General features: G+C 41.0%; 1 protein-coding gene across 1 annotated transcript in view; it reads right to left on the reverse strand.

The window, feature by feature from the left end:
• Positions 1-13072: 13072 nt before the first annotated feature.
• The window catches only part of LOC117530496 (microfibril-associated glycoprotein 4-like), a 54860-nt gene continuing 49600 nt past the window's right edge, over positions 13073-18332 (reverse strand). Inside the window, exons 6-7 of the mRNA XM_034193412.1 lie at positions 16930-17097; positions 13073-13587 (exon numbers count right to left, since the gene is read on the reverse strand). Of these exons, the coding sequence (XP_034049303.1) occupies positions 13334-13587; positions 16930-17097 (422 nt within the window). The 3' untranslated portion in view covers positions 13073-13333. The remainder of the gene's footprint in view (positions 13588-16929; positions 17098-18332) is intronic.

Genomic DNA, 18332 nt, shown 5'->3' on the forward strand with positions numbered 1-18332 from the left:
GAGAAGGCATGGGAGAAGGTCATGTGGTCAGATGAGACCAAATTAGAGCTTTTTGGAATCAACTCCACTTACCATGTTTAGAGGATGAGAACAACCCCAAGAAAACCATCCCAACCGTGAAGCATGGGGGTGGAAACATCATACTCTGGGGGTGCTCTTCTGCAAAGGGGACAGGACGACTGCACCATATTGAAGGGAGGATGGATGGGGTCATGTATTGCGAGATTTTGGCAAACAACCTCCTTCCCTCAGTAAGAGCATTGAAGATGGGTCATGGCTTGGTCTTCCATCATGACAATGACCCCAAACACACAGCCAGGGCAACTAAGGAGGGGGTCCGTAAGAAGCATTTCAAGGTCCTGGAGTGGCCTGCCCAGTCTCCAGACCTGAACTCAATAGAAAATCTTGGGAGGGAGCTGAAACTCCAAAACTGAAAGATTTGGAGAAGATCTGTATGGAGGAGTGGACCAAAATCCCTGTTGCAGTGTGTGAAAACTTGGTCAAGAACTTCAGGAAACATCTGACTTCTGTAATGGTAGACAAATGTTTCTGTACCAATTGTTAAGCTCTGTTTTTCTAGGGGGTCAAATACTTATTTTATGCAATAAAATGCTAATTAATTATTTAAAAATCATACAATGTGATTTACTGGATTTTTGTTTTTTAGATTCTGTCTCACAGTTGAAGTGTACCTACGATAAAAATTATAGACCTCTCCATTCTTTGTAGGTGGGAAAACCTGCAATACTGACAGGGGGTCAAATACTTATTTTCCCCACTGTATATTCCTTCAGAGCCTAACCTAATAAGGAGTTGTTTGTGCAGAAACTGCTACCTGAAGCACCCAATTATCACTAACTGTCAGTAAGTTTCATCCCTGTCATTACGCCACAGATACATTTGACATTTCAAAGTTGCACATCCACCAGACAGAGAAGTCGAACTAGCTTTGCATGGCAACGGTTGAAAAGCCATACAAGAATTCACAGTTCAAAAGTATTTGGACACATAGTTCAAAAGTATTTGGACAAATAATAGCTATCGCATAATTAACCTTAACTATTGATTACATGCTTGATAAGCATTGATAAATGTTGATTATTATGTGCATATGAGTAATATATATCCTTCGCTATTAATCCTGTAATTGAAAAATGCTGAACTGTTGGGTTCTTCAATGTGCTCTTCACACTGCTGTCATTGTCAGAGTGCAGCAGATAATCAATAAATGACTGACTTTGCTCCTGTGAGCAGTTTTCCTGTCAGTAAAGCAAACTGAAGGCTGTCTGCGAGTTTACTCACAGAGACCACCTCCCTCCCCATCACTGACACACACTTCCTAACAAATTTGCCATCAGGTCCAGCTGATTTACCAGGATGCACCTTTCGGATCTCCGCCCTTACCTCATCCACAGTGACGTAATCTCAGTACGGTGCCCCCGCATAGCTGCTGGATGGAGCAGAGCAGCTGACAGCAGCAGAGGTGGAAACGCCGTTGGGTGGAGCAGAGCAGGAGGCAGCAACAGAGGTGGAGACGCCACTGGATGGAGCAGAGCAGGAGACAGCAGCAAAGGTAAAGATGCCGCTGAATGGAGCAGAGCAGGAGGCAGCAGCAGAGTCAAACCTGGAGTAAAAGCGATTGAACTCCTCGGCCATAGCCGTGTCCCCGTGTGGCCCACTCTCCTTCGCTTTGTATCCAGTAATGGCTCTCATATCACTCCACACTTCCCTCATGTTGTTGTTTTTCAGTTTGCTCTCTAACCGCCTTTTATAATCCAATTCAGCTTGCTTTATGCTCTTCTTCAGGTCATGTTGTACAGCTCTGATATGGTCCCTGTCCCTTGTTTTAAAAGCCTCCTTTTTCAAATTTAGTTGCTGTTTAATGCTGCTTGTTATCCAGGGCTTGTTGTTTGGGGAAACATCGCACTGTTTGAACAGGGGCCACCACATCCGTGCAGAATTTAATATAGTCAGTGACACAGTCCACCTCTCCCTCCAAGTTGTCATCAGTACCCTGTGTGACCAGAAGTGGGTTCCATTCAGTAGACTGGAAACAGTCGTTCAGATCTTCGCTGGTCTCTGAGGTCCACCTCCTGTGAGAACTGGTGGTTACAGCCAGTCTAATTACACGAGGTCTGTAGGACGAAAGTAGATGGACTAAACTGTGGTCTGACTTGCCCAGAGAGGGCAGGGCCATGACATTGTATGCATCCTTCACACTGATGTAAGAGATCCAGCGTTTTGTTGTGCCTTGTGGTACAGCTGACATACTGAGTGAAGCCTCCTATATGTGGGCCCAAGTCCACATGATTGAAATCTCCAGAGATAACAATCAGTGCATCAGAGCGTTGACACTGGATCCCTACCACGTCACGAATGATGTTACACGCTACAGAGGGGTCTGCGCACAGTGGAATGTAAGCAGTAATGGCGACGATGTGTGAAAACTCTTGCGGCACATAATAAGGTCTTAAACTCACCGCTAACACCTCCACCTCCCGGGAACAGATCTTCATGGTTATGTGTCTGGGGTGGCACCATTTATTGTTTACAAGCAGCACAAGTCCTCCTCCTTTCATTTTCCCACACTTCTGTGCCTCTCTGTCCGCCCGCACCAGAGTAAAGCCGGGCATATTGACAGCTGAGTCGGGGATAATGTCCGTAAGCCACATCTCAGTCAAAAAGAACAGGGTACACTCACGGTACGTCCTGTCCATTTTCAACAGTGCCTCCAGCTCCGCACATTTGTTAGAAAGTGAGTTGACGTTCCCCATGATGATTGATGGCAGGAAAGGTTTAAATCTGCATCGCCTACCCTTCAGCTTAGCCCCGGCTCGGCAGCCACGGAAGGGTTTTCTCAGCTCACGAGGGATCAGGTGAGTGATTCCTCTCTGTTTACTCCGTAGTAGAAGGAGCTCCTATGTGTGTATGTTATAACACACATCTTGTATCAAACACTATAAATACAACATTCATCCAGCGCTAACACAGAGCTACATGGGACTGCAGCCTCTACAGTTGGCGCATGGAGCAGAGTGAACCAGACTGACTCCAAATAAGTAGTTTTATTTAATTGTTTGGCTTTTGTTTTTTGTGAGATGCCCTCAGTACATGTAGTAGGGGCAGGTGCGCCATCTGGCGTTCAAGAGATTAAACTTCAGTCAGTGGGTCAATCTGCTCCATTTCGTTACGTTTTACCCCCATTTCGTTATTATCCATCCCCATTTTGCTAAAAAAAAATTAAATAAAAGTACTTAATGGAATCATATATGCAGGGGTGGTGGCCAAGTGGTTAGTACACTTGGGTTTGGTGCAGAAGGCCCCCGGTTCAAATCACACCACTGCCGCATTTCTCTAGGTAATGTGGAGTTGCGCCAGGAAGGGCATCCGGCATCAAACTTGTGCCAATTCAACATGTAGATCCACCTTGAATTTTCTGTGGCAACCCCGAGTGCAAACAAGGAAGCAGCCAAAGGGACTTAATTGAATCATATACGTTTTGCTCCTGTTTTGTTATTATCAGTCCCCATTTCGCTCCATTTCATTTAAAAATAATTAAATAAAAGTACTTAATTGAATCATATTTAATCATATTTGGAGTCAGTCTGGGCAGTCTGCTCCATTTCATTACATTTTACCCCCATTTCGTGATTATCAGGCTCCATTTCGCCCCATTTCGTCTATCTTGTATTTTAGTGTAGCCGATTTCTGTAATGTGGTGCAGCTCTCCTGTGTTCTCAGGTATGTGACTGAAATGGGAGTGAAAGAAAGATTTCTAAAATCTGAGGACATAACTGAGAAGAAACGAGCACAGGTTCTAGTAGGACTTGTTCTTGATTTACTGGACAACTACAACTGCAAAGCGAAGTTAGTAGCTCAATGTTACAGTGGAGCAGCTGTGATGGTGTCGGGGCTAAATGGAGTGCAGGCACGCCTAAAAGACGCGCTTCCCCAAGCACTCTTCATGCATTGTTATGCGCACACTTTAAATCTGGTCATGTCCCAGGGAGCATCAAACATCAGAGAATCCAAAATATTTTTTGCAAATCTCGGTGGACTGTCAGCGTTCTTTCCACGCTGAGTTTTGCCAAAGACAGCTGCCGCGCGTGGCACAGGTGAGGTGGAACTTCAGCAGCAGGCTGGTGTGACCACGATCAGGGGCGTCCGGGTACCTGCCTCTGAGCGTGCGTAATGAATTGAGAGACTGACTAAGAGTGATGACGTATTATTTTTAATTATTATTTGAACGTATAGACCCTCGGTCAAGTGATCTCCTGCATACCACAAAACCAAACCAAAAACTGATCTGAGAAACGACGCGAGACAGTAGATTAACCCCACATACAGCCCTCCATCACAAGCGCAAACACAGCACAATTGGGCATGACAGTCACACAACGGGCCAAAGATAAACCTTTCATGTAGATATACAGTGGTCCCTTGTTTATCGCGGGAGTTATGTTCTAAAAATAGCCCGCAATAGGCGAAATCTGCGAAGTAGTCAGGGTTATTTTTTTTACAATTATTATAGACGTTTTAAGGCTGTAAAACCCCTCACTACACACTTTATACACTTTTCTCAAACAGGCATGAACATTTTCTCACTTTTCTCTCGTGTGTAAACACTCTCAAAGTTCAAACCTTAGTAGAAAAATATGACCAACCTGTTTTCAGGCCCAAACATTTGTTTGAGAAATAAAAATAGAACGTTTTCCTATAAATAATTATGATGGCTTTTAGAACTAACAAATTTAATTTTAACGATCAACCTACGAGGTTGGACACATAAGAAATTATTAATAGTGACTGACCAGTATTTCACAGTTCCTCTGATCGCTGCAGGTGTCTTTTTCCGAGTGAAGAACACAGTTATGGGTAGTTGTTGGCGCTGTTTTTTCTTCTGGGCGAGAAGATTCTTATAAACAGACACGCAGAACACAATGCTCGTACTCTCCCTTTGCGGTGCCGCAACAGGTGTCCCGTCAGCTTGACAGAACACCGGCCTGCTTGATGAGGACGCAGAGCACAACGCACTGTAAAAAAAAAAAAAAAAAAAAAAAAAAAGCAAAATTGGACTAAAAAAATCTGCGAAACTGCGAGGCGCTATATTTTCCAGTATTTCTTTTTCTTTATTTTTTCTTTTTATTTTTGATAACTCTCACATCCGAGGGGGCGAGGTTGATGACGTGAGGGGGCGTCGCCCCCAAACGCCCCCTTGTGGCGCCGGGTCCGGTACTATGTACCCAGGGCCCAGAGCATGGGGTGGGGGCACGAAAAACTGGGATTAATACATCTTTGTGTTGCACATTATTAATGTCCATACAATTAGAATGAATGTATAAATGTTAAGAAACATAATTCTGTTCTAACAATAATATTGAAAGATCTTTGAGGGCCCTTCCCACCCCTGCACAGTTGTACAATGGTTTAGTCCAGGCGCATAGACGGCACTCTGCTCCCCCCCCTCCCCCCACACACACACATCCCAAACGGGATCTGACAGAAAGAGGAGCTGTTTAGTAGAGCTGAAACAACTCGATTTAATCGATTATTAAAATAGTTGTCAACTAATTTAGTCATCAGTTAGTTGTTAAATAACTTTGTTTTACCGCAAGTGTTTCATTTCTTCCATATAAGTCAACCGTTTCTGCAGCGCGTCATTGGTTTGAACCTTGAACTAATCAAAGCAGTGATTCGCAGATCGAAGCTGCATTATTGATTCATTGTTTTATTTCGCTTTATCTTAATTTTTCCCCACTAAAACCCCAAAGAGCCTATGTCTGTGAGTAATATTTACCTTTTTATGTTCATCTGACCTGTTATGGTCTTCTGAAACAGTTGATAGATGTATTTTATAACTTAAAAATGGGGCCGATGCTAACGTGTTAGCATGTCTATGGCGTGTTCAATGTTAAAGTTAGCATTAAGCTGTTGCAGCTGTCAGCAGTGTGCTTTTGTTTTCTGTATAATAATTCATGGCTCAGCGTTTGTTGTTGTAAAAGAGTCAAATGTATTACAAATTGTAATATTTAATTTATTTTTTATTTATATAATAGCAGGGGTGGTGGCCAAGTGGTTAATGCGCTTGGTTTCAGTGCAGAAGGTTCCTGGTTCAAATCCCACCCCTGCCACATTTCTCCATGTAATGTGGAGTTGTGTCAGGAAAGGCATCCGGCGTAAAACCTGTGCCAATTCAACATGCAGATCCACCTTGGATTTGCTGTGGCGACCCCGAGTGCAAACAAGGGAGCAGCCGAAGGGACTTACATTTATATATTAGTAATAATAGCAACAACAATAATAGTAATAATAACCAGTAATGCTACAATGCAATTTTAGAGAAAGAAACAAAAGAACCTGATTAAACACAACAGAAAAGATAAATCCAAGTAACAATGAACATAAATAAATAAATATTGAAATAAATAACTGTTTCCTGTGAACACCTAGTGACTCTTAAACCTCCACTTCACCCCTGTTTTATTTAAGTTTAATGACAATTTGTTTCGGGCAAACCGAAAAAAAAAAAAAGGAAAATTAAAATGCAGTAAACTGCACATTTGTGTCTTTTTTCATGAAAATATCTTATTAAATATAACATATTACACTTTAGTCAGGCCTTTAAAATACTTTTGTGGACTCTTGCTGTAATATGTTGTCAGTGGTTGAGATAGTTGCTGTAGGCATCTAAAAATGCTCATAATCGGGTGAAACCTGATAGAAATCTTTTTGTGGCGTGTCGGTGATGTATGTATGTGCAAAATAAAACACTACTCCAGGTATGTTTTTGACAAGAATATAACATAACTTTGTTACAAGCTCAAAAGTTGATGTTGCGTGATAAAGGCCTTTTAATAATAATTCACTTAAATAAATAATGGCAAAACTCACATGTAAGTAAAAAAACAAAACAAAACGATTAATCGAAAAAATAATCGACCGATGAACTGATTAGTAAAATAATCGTTAGTTGCAGCCCTAGTGTTTAGGCTGAATTAAAATATGTCTTTCCTAAAAAATCAAAGTTCGGATTTCAAAAAAGAAGAGAAAAAAGGACAGGAAAAGAAAACTAAATGAGGGAAAGCAGCTGCTAACCAAATTCTTTGAAAAGAGAGGTGAGCTTGAAAGCTAGCTATATTGAGTTGGTCTGGGGGACCAAATTGCACCATTTTCTAGAAAAATGGGGGGGGGGGTGTCTTCAGTATGACTAGTACCTAGGGCCCAGAATTTGGTGCTACGCCCTTGACCACGATAAGCGAAAACAAAACTTTGGATGTGCCATTCAGTCTGGCCAGAATGGATGAATTTTGCCAAAGTGTTGAGAGAGAGAGAAAGCAAAATTCAGCGACATTCATGAGGACACCATGCGAGCCGCAGGTGCGCTGAGCGTGCCCCGTGGGAAGCCTGATGCACGAGCACACTACAAACAGCTTCACTTGGCCGTGATTGATAACATTCTCACACAAATCAGGAACAGATTTGAAGATCAAAATAAAATGAGGTTTGCTGGACTTTTGGTTTAATGCATTTAAGCAGACATTTCCCGAGGCGGAGCTCCGAAGTTTGACAGACAGCTATGGTCCTCATTTTGATCTGAATCGACTGAAAGCTGAGCTCAAAGTCATGTACAATATGTCAAACTTTCACGAAGAAGTATCAGGGATCTCCTGGCTTTTCATAAAAAGATGGGCCTTTTGGACAGTATGACAGAACTGTATGCACTTGCGTGTCTGATCCTGACCATTCCCGTTTCTACTGCATTCGTCGAGCGTTCGTTCTCAGCCCTCAAACGGATAAAAACATATGTAAGGGACACAACTGGAGAAGAAAGACTCTCTTCTTTGGCATCTCTGTCAATTGAGAAGGAACAGTCAGCTGAAGCAGCGAGGACACCTGCACGACGGCATTATTGAACGCTTCGTAAAAAAGGACAGACACATGGATTTTATTTACGAGTAATGGGTGAGTTACTTTTCTATTACATTCTCATATAAGCTATAATAAGCATTTTTTTTTTCTTTTAATTGTTCACATGTGCTCTTTGAGCGTATTGATTGATGTTGAGCTTAATTTGGGCGCACTGAAAAGTTTTGCTGCATTGTATTCGTGGCTGTTCAATTATGTGCGCAGTGACTCCTGTATTTTGGCAAATTGTACATTCATATATTGATTAATGATTGATATACTCACTGGGATGCATCGTTGCTTTACTTGGCGTATTTTAATTATTTGCATATTGCTGGATGCATGTGGCATGGTGTGAAGTGTGGTCGTTGCGTTATCCTGCACAACGTGCATTTTGTTTACATAGGTTACAGTTGGTGTCTACTGAAACGACACTATATATATATATATATATATATATATATATATATATATATATATATATATATATATATATATATATATATAATCTCTAGAAATCTGACCAATTTTATTAAACCCTCCAAATCGTGACTATCCAGGGTTGGGACCAGGAAGCAGAGTTGTAGTCTTACACACCTCTCTGCAGCTTCTCTCCCCCTGCCATCCCCCCAATACCCCATCCCCTTAGAGACGGTGCCTGCTCCTAGACCACCAATAACCATTAAAAATCTTTTTAAGCATAAAAATTCAAAAATAAAAAAATAATATAGCACCTTCAACTGCACCACAGACTAAAACAGTTAAATGTGGTCTATTAAACATTAGGTCTCTCTTCTAAGTCCCTGTTAGTAAATGATATAATAATTGATCAACATATTGATTTATTCTGCCTTACAGAAACCTGGTTACAGCAGGATGATTATGTTAGTCTAAATGAGTCAACACCCCCGAGTCACACTAACTGTCAGAATGCTTGAAGCACGGGTCGAGGAGGAGGATTAGCAGCAATCTTCCACTCCAGCTTATTAATTAATCAAAGACCCAGACAGAGCTTTAATTCATTTGAAAGCTTGACTCTTAGTCTTGTCTATCCAAATTGGAAGTCTCAAAAACCAGTTTTATTTGTTATTATCTATCATCCACCTGGTCATTACTGTGAGTTTCTCTGTGAATTTTCAGACAATTTTCTGACTTAGTGCTTAGCTCAGATAAGATAATTATAGTGGGTGATTTTAACATCCACATAGATGCTGAGAATGACAGCCTCAACACTGCATTTAATCTATTATTAGATTCAGTTGGCTTCGCTCAAAATGTAAATGAGCCCATCCACCATTTTAACCGCACTTTAGATCTTGTTCTGACATATGGCATAGAAATTGAAGACTTAACAGTATTCCCTGAAAACCCCCTGTTGTCTGATCATTTCTTAATAACATTTACATTTACTTTAATGGACTACCCAGCAGTGGGGAATAAGTTTCATTACAGTAGAAGTCTTTCTGAAAGCGCTGTAACTAGGTTTAAGGATATGATTCCTTCTTTATGTTCTTCAATGCCATATACCAACACAGTGCAGAGTAGCTACCTAAACTCTGTGAGTGAGATAGATTATCTCATCAATAGCTTTACATCCTCATTGAGCACAACTTTGGATGCTGTAGCTCCTCTGAAAAAGAGAGCCTTAAATCAGAAATGCTTGACTCCGTGGTATAACCCACAAACTAGCAGCTTAAAGCACATAACCCGTAAGCTGGAGAGGAAATGGTGTCTCACTAATTTAGAAGATCTTCATTTAGCCTGGAAAAAGAGTCTGTTGCTCTATAAAAAAAGCCCTTTGTAAAGCTAGGACATCTTACTACTCATCACTAATTGAAGAAAATAAGAACAACCCCAGGTTTCTTTTCAGCACTGTAGCTAGGCTGACAAATAGTCAGAGCTCTATTGAGCCGAGTATTCCTTTAACTTTAACTAGTAATGACTTCATGACTTTCTTTGCAAATAAAATTTTAACTGTTAGAGAAAAAATTATTCATAACCATCCCAAAGACATATCTTTTATGTTCGGCTGCCTTCAGTAATGCTGGTATTTGGCTAGACTCTTTCTCTCCGATTGTTCTGTCTGAGTTACTTTCATTAGTTACTTCCTCCAAACCATCAACATGTCTGTTAGACCCCATTCCTACCAGGCTGCTCAAGGAAGCCCTACCATTAGTTAATGCTTCGATCTTAAATATGATAAAGCTATCTTTATTAGTAGGCTATGTACCACAGGCTTTTAAGGTGGCAGTAATTAAACCATTACTTAAAAAGCCATCACTTGACTCAGCTATCTTAGCTAATTATAGGCCAATCTCCAACCTTCCTTTTCTCTCAAAAATTCTTGAAAGGGTAGTTGTAAAACAGCTAACTGATCATCTTCAGAGGAATGGTCTATTTGAAGAGTTTCAGTCAGGTTTCAGAATTCATCATAGTACAGAAACAGCATTTGCGAAGGTTACAAATGATCTTCTTATGGCCTCAGACAGTGGACTCATCTCTGTGCTTGTCCTGTTAGACCTCAGTGCAGCTTTTGATACTGTTGACAATAAAATTTTATGACAGAGATTAGAGCATGCCATAGGTATTAAAGGCACTGTGCTGCCCTGGTTTGAATCATATTTATCTAATAGATTACAATTTGTTCATGTAAATGAGGAGTCTTATTCATGGACTAAGGTTAATTATGGAGTTTCACAAGGGTCTGTGCTAGGAGAGATTTTATTCACTTTATACATGCTTCCCTTAGGCAGTATTATTAAAAAGCATTGCTTAAATTTTCATTGTTACGCAGATGATACCCAGCTTTATCTATCCATGAAGCCAGAGGACACACACCAATTAGTTAAATTTCAGGAATGTCTTTCAGACATAAAGACATGGATGACCTCTAATTTCCTGCTTTTAAATTCAGATAAAACTGAAGTTATTGTACTTGGCCCCACAAATCTTAGAAACATGGTGTCTAACCAGATCCTTACTCTGGATGACATTACCCTGACCTCCAGTAATACTGTGAGAGATCTTGGAGTCATTTTTGATCAGGATATGTCCTTCAATGCGCATATTAAGCAAATATGTAGGGCTGCTTTTTTGCATTTGTGTAATATCTCTAAAATTAGAAAGGTCTTGTCTCAGAGTGATTCTGAAAAGCTAATTCATGCATTTATTTCTTCTAGGCTGGACCGTTGTAATTCATTATTATCAGGTTGTCCTAAAAGTTCCCTGAAAAGCCTTCAGTTAATTCAAAATGCTGCAGCTAGAGTACTGACAGGGACTAGAAGGAGAGAGCATATTTCACCCATATTGGCTTCTCTTCATTGGCTCCCTGTTAATTCCAGAATAGAATTTAAAATTCTTCTTCTTACTTATAAGGTTTGAATAATCAGGTCCCATCTTATCTTAGGGACCTCATAGTACCATATCACCCCAATAGAGCGCTTCGCTCTCAGACTGCAGGCTTACTTGTAGTTCCTAGGGTTTGTAAGAGTAGAATGGGAGGCAGAGCCTTCAGCTTTCAGGCTCCTCTCCTGTGGAACCAGCTCCCAGTTCAGATTAGGGAGACAGACACCCTCTCTACTTTTAAGATTAGGCTTAAAACTTTCCTTTTTGAAAAGCTTATAGTTAGGGCTGGATCAGGTGACCCTGAACCATCCCTTAGTTATGCTGCTATAGACTTAGACTGCTGGGGGGTTTCCCATGATGCACCCAGTGTTTCTTTTTATTCACCTGTTTTTGCTCTGTATGCACCACTCTGCTTTTAATCATTTGTGATTGATCTCTGCTGTCTTCCACTGCATGTCTTTTTCCTGACTCTCTCCCCTCAGCCCCAACCAGTCCCAGCAGAAGACTGCCCCTCCCTGAGCCTGGTTCTGCTGGAGGTTTCTTCCTGTTAAAAGGGAGTTTTCCTTCCCACTGTCGCCAAGTGCTTGCTCTTAGGGGGTTGTTTTGACCGTTGGGGTTTTTCTGTAATTATTGTATGGCTTTTGCCTTACAATATTATGCACCTTGGGGCGACTGTTTGTTGTGATTTGGCGCTATATAAATAAAATTGATTTGATTTGATCATCCTGGAGCTGATCAATGGGTGAGCCTTTGCCATTCTGGTTATTCTTCTATCCATTTTGATGGTTGTTTTCCGTTTTCTTCCACATGTCTCTGTGTTTTCTGTCCATTTTAAAGCATTGGAGATCATTGTAGATGAACAGCCTATAATTTTTTGCACCTGTGTATAAGTTTTCCCCTCTACAATCAACTTTTTAATCAAACTATGCTGTTCTTCTGAACAGTGTCTTGAACGTCCCATTTTCCTCAGGCTTTCAAAGAGAAAAGCATGTTCAACAGGTGCTGGCTTCATCCTTACAAAGGGGACACCTGATTCACACCTGTTTGTTCCACAAAATTGACGAACTCATTGACTGAATACCACACTACTATTATTGTGAACACCCCCTTTTCTACTTTTTTTTTTTTTTTTTTTACTAATAGCCCAATTTCATAGCCTTAAGAGTGTGCATATCATGAATGCTTGGTCTTGTTGGATTTGTGAGAATCTACTGAATCTACTGGTACCTTGTTTCCCATGTAACAATAAGAAATATACTCAAAACCTGGATTAATCTTTTTAGTCACATAGCACTACTATTATTCTGAACACTACTGTAAATACAGGTGGGGTAATCACGGTGCGATGACAGTCAGGTGTGGTGAAGGTAAGAGCGAGACAAAGATGAGGCCAGGAGGTGCAAGAGAGTGCAGTAAAAATAAAACACAAAGCAGACAGAAGCAGAGAATTTAGTGACAGAAACTACAACTTAAAATGAGACCAAAAAAGTTCAAGAAAATAAGACTAAGACTAAACAAGAACTGAACTACATGTGGCAACAGTATTATAAACACACAGTACAATCAGTGACTAAAAAGGAAAAGAAAATCAAAACAACAAAAAAGTAAATAAAGGGCAGTGACTAAACTAAAACAGCACTCACCATGAGGCTAAAGAAAACAACCAAACAGAAAATCACAGGGCAGGATCACAGAAGGAGGGCAAAATCATAACAGGAGCCAGGACAGGGCCAACCTATGACAGGTACGTTTAGTCTGTGAGGACTAAATGACAGAAGAGACAAAGTCACGACTTCATTTTGTGCTCAAAAACTCATTTATTGCCACAGCAGAGAAATAATCAAATCTCAAAAGCTTAAAGGGGCTTCATGACCATATTCTGAATTGTCAGTGGTGGGCGCCGTAGAGATATTGGACTCAGTGGGACAAATTTAAATCTCTGTACTCTGTCTTCAAGGTCCATGGTTCTCAACCTGAGGGAGGGGACCCCCTGCAATGCCCCTTTTACAATCAAAAACAACAACAGATATAACTGATTTGAATTTTTTCCAGAAAGATTTGGATTAATGAGGGTGGAGCAGGTCTAAGCAACAGGACGGATCTGCATCTGGATGGATTTCAGAGAATAGTAATAACCCTTCCAGTGGTACCACACCACTCCAACTGCAGACACTGAGTTATCACTACCCCAGCGGTAAATCCCGTTAGGGTTAGCATAGTGACAGCTACCATACCAGAATCCTCCATAGTACACTTTAGCACAACTTTTTGACCAGGTATCTTGGTCTTTGTCAAATGTCGAGAATTTCATTCCATTATGATGAGTCAGGGAATTTCCTGCAGAAACACAACAACCACAGTGTGTAATCACAGTACTACTACAGTAACTGTGTAAATGATAAACAGTAAATAGACAGGAATTCTGCTGTGATTTTCTATCAGATGTTCTAAGTGTTTTACAATGAGACACACACATACACACACGTTACAATCTCCATACTAACTCCACTTCCAGAAATATGACTATAAATATAGGAAATATAGACTGGAATGGACGTGCGCACCTCTATCTATTAGCGTCACTCAGGACAGGAAGGCGCCATTACTAAGGGTGGAAATGTGCAGCTCATCAATAATAAACTGACCACTTTTTTTGCACTAGCGTCACTATTTCTTAATGGATTTTAATAAATGTAGGCTTGTTTCAAAGCCCTTTGAAAGCTCTTTCCAATGCACCTATGCATGTGTGGGTGAAAAAAAAAACTTTTATGTAAAATGCAGAAATTTGGGGAAATTACAACAAACTGTGCTGCTTTTCTCGCTTTATTGTCGCTATTTGTTAACAGATTTTAATAAACGTAGGCTTGTTTTAAAGCCCTTTAATTGCTCTTTCTAATGAACCCTTACATGTCTAGGTAGAAAAAAATGTTTTATGTAAAGTGTGGAAATTTGTGGAAAATATTCCATTCTGTTCATTTACTGTGATTTTTTTTTTTTTTTTTCCTGTCATCATAATTCTCGATGGATTTTTATAAATGACGCTTGTAAGTTGTATTCATGCTAATTAAAAGGTCTAACGAACCCATACATGTCTGGATAAAAAATCCTTATGTATTAAAATATTAATCTGAAGTATGCCTTGACATTGTGCTCATTTATCTTGCTGCTTTTTCCACTGTAATATTACTGCTAGACTTTTAATAACAACATATATATGATTTTTACTAACATTTTATTACAAGTAGATATAAAGCCATTAAGAATTTATGACTTTTGACCCTCAGTCAGGGTAAAAAGTACCTCCTCCATCCCTCCAACCACACTGTTCAAATTTTAATGCCTCCTGTGACCACCATGTACATATTATATTAAACAACAACTGCAAGTATATATACATAAATATATTTAAACATTTTTGTTTCCGCATGTGAACGCAGCTTAATGAAAAGAACTTATGGCGTTGAGTTATAGTCTCAGTATATTGACATTAAATTGCGGCATAACGACTTTAAAATAGACATTTGTTTTACATAATTACATTAAGGCTCTTGTACAGTTCATTTTAGTACTGGAGAATTTGTTTTTGTGGTTCGTGCAGTTGATGATGAAGCACTGGCTGCCTTTTTCTCCTCATATCGCTTCTGTTTAACAGGATCAAGGCGCTCTCTCCACCCTCAGTAACGGCCGCCGTGCAGCACGCCGCTAATCACGTGACGTCCATTCCATGTTGTGTGGGCCGCTGAAGAGGAGGTACTGCTAGCCCACCACCACCAGAGGGCGCCCTGCTTGGAGTGCGGGCTCCAAGCACGAGAGGGCGCCAGACCCAGAAGAAGTGACAGCTGTCACTCATCCTCTGCACCAGCTGTCACTCGTTCATCATCACCACCATAAAAGCCGGACTGCAACTCCACCTCCCCGCCGAGAAATCGACTACCATTACTAAGGTAATTTCTCTGCTGAATTTAAACTGTGACTTACGTCTGATCTGTTTGCCGCCGTTGTCCTGTGGTGCCCTTTCAGCTGGGTTGGCGGTCAGTGAGAGAAGCGACGTCTTCGCCTCTCACTCCATCCAGATAAGTGGTTACAGGAGCTGCTAGTGTGTTCCTAGTTTGGAGGTGGAGGTGCTCCCTCCTCACTGTGTTTGGACTGAGAATTACTGAGTGTGCGGACTCACACTCACTCATCATATTTCTGCTTTCTGCCAGCAGTACCAGGGTCGACAGCCGAAGACAGAGGCCACCTGGGGACTCGGGACTTGGCGGCTCCGGTGTTCTTCAGACCGTTGGTGGTGGAAGCCGTGTGGGACGCGGCTTCTCTCTCGTCGGGGGTCTTCTATCTTCGAGCCTGCCCACACGTCACCTGGTGTTAAATTGACTGTGCAAATTACTGTACGTTTCGTTGTGTATTATCACAACATTAAATTGTTACCTTTTTGGCTTATTCATTGTCCGTTCATTTGCGCCCCCTGTTGTGGGTCCGTGCTACGACACCTTCACAACATTCCAGTCTCTATTTCCATGGACCGGCCAACTGACCATTGCCTTCACCCTTCCCAGCGTCTGTGTGAAATGATTTTTAACCATTTGACTATTGACTTGACCCTGAATTTAAGTAGATGCACACATGCATTTGTTATGATATGAACATGCGGAAAACAAATTATTATTTAGCAATTTATTTTTAGTGCAAAATAAATTTTCACTCACAATTTCAATATGAGCATCCTGTCCTGCTTCAAAGTATATAAAAAAAATTTCTTTAAAAATAAATCTTTCTCTGTCATGTTATTGCTTAACTTAAAAGTGTATAAATTAACAAAAAAATATCATCAAAAACAATGTAACAGTGAAAGTCTGAAAAAGTAAACAATACTCACAATACTTAGAGCTGTTGTCGCGCACCTTTTCCACCCAGCCATTTTCCTTTTCCCATTTGCCCATGTACTTTTGGTTTCTTTTTTGTTTTGTTTTTTTCGAGGAGGAGTAACGACGTTACAGACATTGCTGTTCGTAGGCGTGTCTGCGGTGCCAGTGTCGGTATTAGCCATGCTACTTTGTTATGGTCATCCGACGACCGTCGTCGGCTCATGATTCTCGTCCAGGATCTTCTTGCGAGCAGATGTCCCTCAACCAATGAGATAAGAGTGATTCTGTATCGTCAACGCGTGTCTGTCAGCTCATTGGTGAAGAGCAGGAGAAAGGCTGGGATCATATTTACCGTAAGTTTCCATATAAAGCGCCAGTCAATTCCATTGACATTTTACAGACTTTGATTCTCACAGAAATACGGGCCAAACTACATCCCGTTTCAGGTCAATACGGAACGCACACTTTTATTTCCAAATAAGAGACGATTCCGTTTTTCAAGGGACGGTTGGCAACCCTAAATCTGAGGTACCAGCGAGTACTTCTATCTTGAGATGCTAGCTGTGCACTGCTAATCTGAGGTGCTACTGTGACAGAGGCCAGTAGGAGTCACTGTGCATGTGATACTGTATAGGCCTCACTTCTCCGACTGGCCACTCAGGTCAGAACCTGAGTTTTAGCCGACTGGTCAGAGCGTCTGCCTCCCATGCTGGAGATTGTGAGGTTGCGTCCCGAGTGGAGCGAGCGGGAGGAGTCAATCACAACACAGACGAGAGAGTACAAGCTGCTACACTAGCGTGCACTGCTAACTCACCTGCCCCTCCGTTAATGAATCCTGACACGTGCATTCTGTAGCCATCACATGCTTCATCCACTGAGAACGACTTGTAACGAGCGTAGACTTGATTTCCAGAGAAATCCTCCATCAGGACCAGAAGCTCAGACTTTCGCAGGTACGTCAGGTGGTGGATGTTGTCAAGACCTGAAGATACACAAGTTACAAAGATGATGCATGTTCACAATATGTGTAATTTTATGACTGATGATAAATACAGGAAAATAACTCGACATCTTCAAGGGGAGATAACTGGACTTTAATTTATCTGTTGGTTCCACTTTGTTACATCAAATATTTTTAATCACAAAACATTTACCAGCAGCATAAATCTTTAGGACAATTAGCCTTGTTTACTTATTAATGTGGGTTAAACATTTTGAGAAAAGTCAGATGTCAGGTGATCTGTCATTCTGGACATCCCAGCTGGGCAACACCTACTGTTTGGACAGACATGGACTAATACCTGTCCACTGTGATGTGCGTGTGTCTGCTATATTTACATGGACATAAATAAAAACATATATCACTGTGGCGACAAGCTGCAGTACATGGAGTGGAGGTTGAAATGGACTGTCAGATCAGAACACGCAGCGGGAGATCTAACGTCATGTCACCCACTTGAGCTCTTTCTATTTATTTCCAGAGATCAAGAATCCAGTGACCAATTTCATATTTATTTACCACCCCAATTCCAGTGAAGATGGGACATTGTGTGAAATGTAAATAAAAACAGAATACAACGATTTGCAAATCCTCTTCAACCTATATTCAATTGAACACACCACAAAGACAAGATATTTAACGTTTAAACTGATAGACTTTTTGTTTTTGTGCAAATATTTGCTCATTTTTTAATGGATGCCTGCAACACATTTCAAAAAAGCTGGGTAAATGCAATGTTTTTATATGGTGTGTGATTTTAATTGTTTGGGGTTTTTTTTTGTAATTCTTCCATGTCCTTCCTGATATGAGGCAGATTCCTGCAGCTTTCAAAGAACAGCTCTGTAGTTCAGTGGTAAACTCTCTGACTGGCAATCAGAGCTTTTGGTAGGTGGGAGTTCGTGTTCCGTGGGTGGTATGTTGGTTTTTTTTTTTCTTCTTTTTTTTTTTAATTCCACATAAGCGGCATAATCTGGTCCCACAGGTACCGGCTGGTTTTTATTTTTTTATTTATTCCACATAAGCGGCGCGATCATGTGGTGCACCTCGCACTGTTCTTGCTCAACAGACACCGTCGCGTGCATGAACTCTCGCACTGGACTTGTGCACGCCTACTCGTCAGTGCGGTGTTTCGTGGTGCACAAATTCGAACTGTTTCGCCATTTTTGACCAGACGTCGACCAAACTTCGCACTATGTGTGAAGGGGCCTTAAAAATGT

Source organism: Thalassophryne amazonica, chromosome 18 (assembly GCF_902500255.1).
Source record: "Thalassophryne amazonica chromosome 18, fThaAma1.1, whole genome shotgun sequence".
Classification (NCBI taxonomy): domain Eukaryota; kingdom Metazoa; phylum Chordata; class Actinopteri; order Batrachoidiformes; family Batrachoididae; genus Thalassophryne; species Thalassophryne amazonica.